General features: G+C 41.4%; 1 protein-coding gene across 1 annotated transcript in view; it reads right to left on the reverse strand.

The window, feature by feature from the left end:
* Nucleotides 1–9,633, reverse strand: part of DIO2 (iodothyronine deiodinase 2) — an 18,516-nt gene extending 8,883 nt beyond the window's left edge. Inside the window, exon 1 of the mRNA XM_072427914.1 lies at nucleotides 8,991–9,633. Coding sequence (XP_072284015.1) covers nucleotides 8,991–9,212 — 222 coding nt within the window. The 5' untranslated portion in view covers nucleotides 9,213–9,633. The remainder of the gene's footprint in view (nucleotides 1–8,990) is intronic.
* Between the last annotated feature and the right edge of the window lie 229 nt (nucleotides 9,634–9,862).

Below are 9,862 nucleotides of genomic sequence, written 5' to 3' on the forward strand. Positions count from 1 at the left end.
TCATTGCATAGAGTGATCAGAAGGGGAATTTGAACGGCACATGAGTGATCAGAAGGGGAATTTGAACGGCACATGAGTGATCAGAAGGGGAATTTGAACGGCACATGAGTGATCAGAAGGGGAATGTGAACGGCACATGAGTGATCAGAAGGGAACAATCAATGGAACATGAGTGATCATGAGTGACTTTGAACAATAAATGTGTACTGTAGTCTTCATGGAAAAATAAGACATCCCCTGAAAATAGGACCCAGGGCATATTTTGGCATTTCAAAAAATATAAGAGAGTGCCTTATAATCGGGGAAACGGTAGGATGGTGCTGAGAAGGGAGGAGGCGGAAATGTTATGTAATTCACAGAGAGTTATAGCGCCGGTTGTTCACCGAATGGTAGCAACTGGCGTACTGACGCTCGTGGGCAGAGTGGCTTTGTCTCGAGAGGTAAAAAAGGGGTAGCTTGTGGTGTTGTGACTAATTCTGACCCATACAAGTTCCAGCACAAAGGTTGTATACCAAGCAAGCTTTATCGTGTCCAAACAGGAGTTATACCAAGTTGGACTTATTCCAAAGCGGATTTATACCGAGGTACCACTGTAATATGTTCATGTGTATTTTTGGTATATAATTCATCCTCAACGTAATTAGAGGAGAGGTCCCAGAAGGAAAGCGCAAATAGGTTTCCCTAGATATGAAAGTGGACATGAATGGAAGTAAATCGCTAGATGTGTTGCTTCCCCCACCTCCTGTGTCACTGTCATTTGCAACCCCTATTTAATGTACAGCACTGCATAATATGTTGGCGCTATATAAAACCTGTTTATTAATAATATTAATAGAGGGGAGTCCAGCATGGATAGCAGTAGAAGAGAATGATGGGAGAAAGCACAGGCAAAGGTGGAAAAGGAGAATGATGCAAACGGAGAGCAGAGATGAGTAGAATAGGGAGAAGTGGACATGGAGCAAAAAGGAGAATAAAAAATTAAGAAAGGTATTATAGGTGGAAAATGAGAATAACCAGATAAGAAGTTCAGGCATGGATGGAATATTAAGATGATGCCTCAAAGAGAAAGTAGTCATTTATGGAGGAAAATAAGAGGAGTATGGAATAACCAATATGGATTTGGAACAGTGTTGAGGGGGAGAGGAAGGGTCACGATGAAAGGAAAGAAGATAAGAATGGAAGTGGAGAAGGATTATTAGAGAGAACAGTGGGCATAGATGGGAGTGGAGGGGAATGATTACAGTAGGATGGAGAGTGGGTATGAACAACATGGGTTAAGAGCAAGGTGGATATAACCATGAAATCAGCAATAAATGATGGAAAGATACAGATCGTAATGAGTGCTAAAGTGGAAAATAACCCACAGAACTGGGTAAAGAAAGAGCCACGAAGTAAAGGTTAAAATACTTGCAGAGCTTATTGGTCTGACTCGGCACGAGACCACTGCATGGGGATCACTTTAGGGATGTAAGCTATTGTCAAGGAATAGGCTATGTTACTGGCAGTGGGACATTCGTATACTGATAGGACAGGTAGAACATTGAAAACATTGCTGTCCCTACTAAAGGGTGCAGTTTTCTAAAATACTTTATTCAGGCTTTACACTTGTCATTCTGCTTACTCTTATTCTAATCAAAACAAGCAAAGAAAACAGATTTACTGTACATTTAGTAGGTTATTCAGGCAAGATTTTTCAAGCATGACATTTAAAATTGTAAGTCATTGCATTGTTTCACATGTTGATGAATACGGGTGTATTATGGTAATCAGTGACTGTTTTTTTTTTCACTCTACACACTTTGTATATGTTTGTATATCCTTAAACTCATCACGGCACGGATTGGATCCTAGAAAATGGCACCCTGCTTGCAGCTTTGCTTGTGGTCTTGGTTGACAGGTGCAAAATGTAAACTTTATGTTTCTAGTTATTTGTCTTTATTATAGAGTGCCTGTGATGTGAAACTTAGTGGTGTTTTTTTTTTCTTACTTATTCATAGCAATGTGTTTTACTGGTTTTAAATGTTGCTGCAAGACAGTGCGTGACTTGGAAATGGAAAATGATAAACTAGAGGCATTCTTCCACCATGTTCACTTATCACAGCTTTGTTCATCTGTTTTTTTTTTTTTTATCTCTAGTTTAGTGTGATGATAGAAAATGTATTTTGTTTTGCCTAGAGCCATATACATTGGCTGTAAGCTCTGTCAAGCAAGTGAAATTTTTTTATTGTTTGATTAATTTTTAAATCCAGAAGAAGACATTTATTTTACCGCTAAACATCCTATAAAGACTCTTGCATATGTGCAGTACAGATCTAGCAGTACTAACGTCGCTGACCTGAAATCCTTTACGGTAAGGTTAACACCTTACAGCCATGTTGCTGACAGATGTATTATCCATTGCCATGAAAGATTTGAGAAGTGCTATTCCTCATATTGATGCCAAGAGAGCAAATTCTGCTCCTGGTTGGGACAGCTTCCAATCTAAGCTGATCATATTGTAAATGTGATTCATGTGCCTGGGTTGGACAGTTCTTTTTGTTGTTTTTAGGAAATATGTTTTCACCTGTCATAAATGAAACTTGTAAACTCTTCCACTGGTGCAATGGTGAGGGCCAATGGGGGATCTCCAATGAAAGCTAAAACATTCCACCATGAACAGCGCTGGCCCTGTAGCAGTCTCTTTTACTGCTTTTCATACAAGGCAAACTGCTGATAGATGAAAAAAACCCTGGCCGTTCTCCCAGGCACGAGAGTGGAGTTCTTTCCAACTTTCCTATGGAAGTGGAAGACACTTGGAACTCTTATTCTGTACAGTTATTACAAGTAACACTTGAATCTGTCACATCACTTGTAAAATTCACAGGGTGGCTGGCCACTGTCCAACTTTACCATACAAAGCCTGAAGACATAAAAACAATGTCAAGGATTTCTCACCATGGGGACATTGTAATTATTAAAAACTAGTGTGCATTACAGAAGCCTGTTGGTCTTTTGAATGAAACTTGGTGTTGCTCCGAGATTGTCATTCACCACTTCTGTAGTAGCCATTTCAGTACAGGTCAGCAGGTCAAAAGCCATACTCTAGTGATATCAAGTTTAGATTGCAGGTTAGTGTGGTAGACAGTGCACTTGGGTAGTTTGGATGTGTATTGGAGGAGATTGTAGGGCAACTATGGATCAGGTTGGAGTAGCGCAGTGAGCTGAGATATCACTTTTATGTTCAAAGATTTTAGGCGGATTTGTCCTGGGCAGAGAAGATGGTGCAGAGCTTAGGGTGGGGAGGGTAAAGAATGTGTCGCAACTCCACCAAGAGACCACTGCTTCCTTACAACAAGCAAGGGTACTGTTTTACTTGGGATGTAAATGGCACAAAAATGCATTGCACAAAGTGCTTGATGTTATGTTCTCAGGGCATATTTGATATTACCATAACCTTTGGAGTTTTATTAAGGATTGGCTATATTCTTATGTTTTCTGCTTCGTTTTAACTGCAGCTAATATGTGTCTTGAGAAAGTGAACCAGGCCTGTAAATTATACCCATTAGACCAACCTTTCTCAACTTCTTTAACATGTGGGAAACCTCTGTTATAGCTTTCAGGTCTTCAGGGAACCCTTCGATAATTACTAAATTCACAGCTTACAATACATTAACCTGGTTGTCAGTGAGAAGAATTCCTATTACATTGCTGGCCAGTGGGGAGAATGTCACCCTTACAGATAGTCCAAAAAAACATTGTTGGTGTTCATTAAACTGAAGTGAGAGACAAAAGTTGCTCATTGCTTAACTAACCCCTAGCAACATCTGGAGAAACCCTTTAGTTCCATGGAACCCTGGTTGAGAAACACTGTTTTATTAGTAATATCTGTAGAGGTATTAGGAATACATGAATCCATAGGAAACATCAGAAATATGACAGCCTACTTTTTTGCATCCTATCGGTAATTCTAAACTTCTCTGTTATCGGTAAACAAAGATGTTGTTTTCCCAGAAGAAAGTGGATTGGTCATTATTTTCTTTTACCCCATGCCTACAGGTCATCTTATGCTGTCTGCATTGTACAGCTGTTTTATGTTCTGCTAACAATGATTTCCTCAGGCTTGTGAACATTAAGACAGAATAGTGAGGCCAGGTGAATCATGTAATGGCTGGTTTTGCAGACCCAGCAAAAATTTGTTTACCTAATAGTGTTTTGTAAATTTTACAAGCCACAGATATTTCTGCATTGAAAGCATAAGCATTTTGTTATTTTAATTTTTGGCAGCTTTGTTCGTACTTAGTTCCCCCCATCCTGTGTTGATTTGACTGACGTAAGGCTCCCCAGACGCCGGGTCTTGGGTGAGTGGATGAGTAGTGCTGTCCATTGTGACTCAGTCATCAGCTGCTCGCATCCTGACCCCGCACCGTGGCCAAACCATTTCCATCTGACTCTCCCTTTTTGGCTAGCAAGCGACACTCTCACGCGGTTCTCACGCTCCACACGGGCTTTGGAAAACTTTTGTGAGAGAAGCACTTAAAAGTTTACGGCATCATGAACACCAAAGTTGTTGGCACACACCATTTCTTGTTCATATTTTCCTCCTTAGGCAATAGTTTCTGCTATTGTTATTGCACTAATCTTAACCCTTTAGCCACCATACTAATTAAGTGGGTCACACTTGACATAATGCCTTCTCTGTATTTTACAGGGGCATTTCCTAATACTTCTTTGCAGAGGCCTCCTATCTGACTGCATCATTTTTGCACTGGACATCTCTCCAGTGCTGTGCACACCAACCACACTCAAATCTAACAGGTTATTCTTGTGATTTTGTATCCCTGTATAATCATTCATATCAGAGCGGTTTGCCACTGGGTAAGGTTTAACCCACAATGCTGGCTTTTTATGGAAACATCGAAAGACTGAAAGCTGTTTGCATGTTGCTTTTTAAGAGTGATTTGGCTGCCTGAATTTTTTCCATGAGGTTAGTGGTTGGTTGTGCCCAAACCAAAACTGCTGTCTTTTCACTTGAGAAAGACAATTGAAATGAACTATGCTGGAAGTAGGAAACCAAGCCAAGTTCTCCCTCTCTCCATTAATGCCGTCCAAGTTTCACAGCTCTGTACAGTAACCGCTCTAATGCTGCCAGCGTGTCTGCGATTCTTCCCATCAGCAGTTTTTATATCACCATCATACCCATTCATAGAGCTCCACGCAAAGCATGCAATGCACTTCAACTATTTTCACCATTTCTAGAACAAGGCATCGGACAAAAAACGTTGTCCCCTTATCACAGAAAATACCTGAACAAGGACTTTTATGGTTGGATTAATGGGTATTATTTCAATGAGAGCTGCCAAATTATCATTATTAGGTTTGAACTGACATCTTCATTTAAAAATTTTTTTGAATTTTTGTAGTAGACATCTACTTTAATGTAGATACATTAAGCAGGTTAAAAGCAGTCTGTATTCCTGAAACACATTTTTTAGTACAGTTCCAGGCGCAGTGCAAACCATCAAGTTAGCACAAACTTGCAAAACATCTCTGCAAAGCAGATTAGGACCTGGAGCTACTGGTGTATGCCTGCTAACCGCATAATGAGCTGGAAATGTTCCCTCCGCTATGGAGAAACACCTGTATGCTCTCTCTGGGAGCTGCAAATATGTACTGGGTATAAGCCATAAAATCTTGGAGTATTTATCTTGGTGGAAAGTCATATTGTACCTATGTGCATATGGGTAATGAAACCAAACCCGCCACAGCTTTGTGGTAACAAAGTGTTCTGGTTGTAGCGCTGCTTGTCCCCTCCATAGGCCCAGACTGAGATTTCCCTGCAAACAAGCCCACGCTGTGTTTTTTTGCTGTAATGCAACGCAGACGGCTCTGCCCAAGGGGAGCTCTTGTACAGCTGGCAGGTTCAGCACGGTTTATGTGTTCCCTGGAGAAACCCTGGATCTCACCCATTAACCAATGCCAAGATATTACTCGAGAACAGAAAGAAACTCCCCGCTCCACCCATGCTCCAGCACTTTATGAGCCTTTTTTTCATTTCAACCTTATTCAGCAAATGCTGCACTCAGGAATAAACACACAATATCACAAAGTCCAAGGTAGAACACCATAATCTTGCCAAGCAGATACAAGTGACCTCTCTAACCTTCAAATGTTGGCTGTTTGGTGATGGAATAATTCAGTCTATATGTTTCCTTTCCACTATAGTAGAAATCTGCATAAATGATTCCAAAACACCAGGAAACAGCTTATGTAGTGTGATGGCACACTTTATGTTGGCATGCAGTATGAATCGGTCTTATCCATTCTGCAGAATGAGCACACACAGGCATAGGATGAATGAACTGAGCCACTCAAAGTTTTTCAGTCTAATGAAGCTGGTTTGGCAGCATTGGTGTAGTTCAGCTTTGTGATGGGACATTCTGAGCCAGAGATCTTTAGCTCTCCCAATCACATGGGAACTTCACAAACTTTACTGGGATGACACTATGTGCTCTATTGGGCTCCCTGTTTAGTTTGCCGATCTGCTCACAGCATCAATGACAGGTGTACCCAGTGGACGTTTATATCACCTGTCTCCCCCTCTCCATGCTTCGTACTCCTAGTTTACACAAATTTAAATGCCCTGCCCAATTTGGGCTAGATTATGGCCCGGGACAATAGAAATGGTGAATAATCACTCCATGCATTTATCAGTTTGGTCCCCACATGCCCAAATGTTGTAGTTCCAATATTCATTGAATCTGATTTGTGGTTGTGATTCCTCTATTTTGTCTTCTGACCTTTTGTAAAGGTGATCTGTTTTATTTCGGGCACGTTTGGCACGGTAAGAAAGCTCAGATAGGGATTTGACTCTTTCCTATTCTAAAACTAAAATAAATATTGGGTTTACATACAGTATTTAACATTTGTAACCAGATATTGTTTACAAAAGCCACATTCATTCTAAAATTTAAGTTTTCAATGCTGGAGAAGGAAGCCGTGCACATAGAAGAAAACTTTGAGGATTTTGGTGGATGTTTCCACAAAATTTTAGGAATCTGAAGTCTCGTAAACCCATCACCACAATACAATATTGTGGTATTAATGTGCACATCATGTTTGTATTGTGGTATTAGAGTGCATACCCTGAACATCATTGTGTACATGGGGTATAGAACATCTGCATCTGCCTGAACTCCTCGCCATCACATGAAACTATCTTTACAATATATACTCATCATCATTGTACAACTCCATTCCTCCTGACATTTTCTCTCCATCCTGAACTGCTCATTTTTTGTTTTCTTTTATTCAATCAGTACTCTAATTATATCTCAACAGAGTTAGGAGCTGCCAGCAGAGGGCATCACTGAGGTAGTTTACCCCTAACCCCAAACTACAGGTGTTTCAGTGTCATGTGCACAGATATTGTTTATATGGAGACAGAACCTCTGGCCTGCTTGGGGTAACTGCAGAAAGTTAAAGGGCCATTACATTGTTTATGAGGGGGGGCAAGTCTAGGACTTATGACCAGCAGTCCCAAGGTTGATGCCCATTTTGTTTTGTAAACATAAAGTGGAAAGACAAAGCATGAAGCCACAATTAAGTTCAAAAGTTTAATTGTTAAGATGAAGTTTGCTTCTGAGGGTTACTGCACTTTGGGTTTGTTCTTGGTTTTTTTTTTATTTGGAATACCTATGTCAATAAAAAGATAAATACAAATTCCTAACATGAACTTGGCATTTCTTAATGTTGTAAATCTTCCACAAAACTTTTTTTTTTGATACGTTTTTGATCTGCTTTTTTTATACTTCCTGTAACAGGTAAAGTTGACCATCAGAAGAGAAAGGATTGGGACAAACCAAATCCCATTTCTGGTCTCTCACCACTCCCGGACACCTCCTAAGTCTCTCCAGTAGTTTGGGGTTGCTTGTTCGAAATCTAGGGGAGCCACGTGCGGTAGGGTGACACCCGCTCGTCTTTACAAGGCGTTTTGTCTTATCACGACAGTGGGAAGAAGTGATGCATAGACCCTGCACTCCACCAATAAAATCCCCGATAACTACTTATTACATAAACTACAAATTCCTGCGGGCAGTCAGCTGCATTTTATGCCTAATAGCCCAAAGAATGTGCAATCTCTGCACAGGGGGCGCTGACCATGAATACAATGTTTTATTTGCTGCTGTGGCTTTAACTGCATTCATATCTCTGTGCAGCTTGTAAATCTGTCAGGTGGGAAGGAGCCCACCGGGTACCTGGGCTCAAACCATATCTCTCAGTGATGTTTTATGACCACTTTGTTGTTTGATGGTCACTGCTTTAGGGTGGCAAGATCTGATGACAAGTGATCTGATGGCCGGGAGTTACCCCGTCCCACAAATGCAGCTTATAAAGTTTTCTTTATCTTCCACTTTGTAAGAGAAATGCTGCTGGTGGTGATATTTTCCAGCATAGTGGTAAAATCTTTGGCGCATTGTGTCATAACTGAACTTTCTATCACTTAGCTATTTCCACTTATCATCATTGTACAACACTGTGGTTGCCAAGGTTGCAAAGTTTCAATGTATTTGTATACATTCAATAATAAAAGAGATCAATTGTCACATACAAATTAACATTTTCACCTGCTGGTAATCAGCACCGTTTCATGATTGTTAAGACATTTCCCCCAATTAGCTACAATATAACTTCTTTTACACAAACAGTATATAATGCAGCTGACACAATGTTTCAATTGTTACAATTGTCTCCGATTATTATAACATGTATTGCAGAGAAAAGTATAAAAGGTGCTTACCTGTGTTAGAAAGCTGTGACAGAAGCAGTTATCCCCTCTCAGGTGCTGCCCAGTACTGCCTGGATGGTAACTGGTTTAGTTTAGCTTTTGGAATCAGTGTGGCGCACACCAGTGGGGGAATCACTTCTTCCATCGCAGCCTTCTCACACAGGTGTTCTGCTCTGTAAAAAAATATTCTTTTTAAAAGTGGCGCGTTTTTTCAGTCCACGCATACCTGTTTGTAGGCGTCCAATAGGAAGCTGTTCCAGACACAGCGCAATCCTTCGGGGGTGAGCATCCGGCGCCACTGACCTTGGCTGGATTTGGACCGGTTGAGCTGTAGGAGCACGTGCTTCACCAACACGACAGAGTCATAGAGAGCCAGGAAGAGGCAGTTAGAGAAGAAGCCAGGCAGAATCTGCAGAGTGATCAACAGGTCCACGCTGAGCAGACCCATCTTGTGCCCTTAGTGTTGCCCCTCTCAACCTGCCCCCTCTTTCTTCATTCAAAGGGTCTTGCAGTATAATAGTGGGAAGCTGCTAGGACAGGTGTCTGCACGTTGCTCTGCTGCTAGGCAAAACTTCAGCTGCCCTCACTCATCACTCAAAAAGTTTGCTAAAAAGAAAAAAAAAGTTTGTGTAAAGCTGCAGAGACCAGGTGCATGTGTGACCTGGGATCTGTCCCCCTTGCTCTGCCTTCCAGTCTCTGCCTCTCTCTCAGCTATCTCTTTTTGTCCCCATATCTCCCCTCTGTCTCCCTCCCCTCTCTGTAGCCCTTTTATACAGTCCCAGGCTAATTGCTGCAATAAGAGAAATGAAAAAGCCTAATCTTGCCTGTGATCTGTTTGACGTCAGGGTAGGAGAGGGCATTAGTTTGGCTGGGGATGCTCTGAATAGGGAACGAGCTGCTCAAAAAACTTGCAAGGCGGGACTTTCTTATTAAAGGAGAGGATAAAATAGACTCCTCCCTCTATGCATCTCGCAGTTCTGGACAACTCACAGGCAGCTGGCACGCTTTACCTGATGAGTGAAAGAGGCTGGCTGCAGGAAGGGGGTCACCTGTGTACCCTGCCAGTCTCAAACAGTCAGGACACAGGCTGGAGCTGCT

This window comes from Pyxicephalus adspersus, chromosome 12, assembly GCF_032062135.1.
Source record: "Pyxicephalus adspersus chromosome 12, UCB_Pads_2.0, whole genome shotgun sequence".
Taxonomy (NCBI): domain Eukaryota; kingdom Metazoa; phylum Chordata; class Amphibia; order Anura; family Pyxicephalidae; genus Pyxicephalus; species Pyxicephalus adspersus.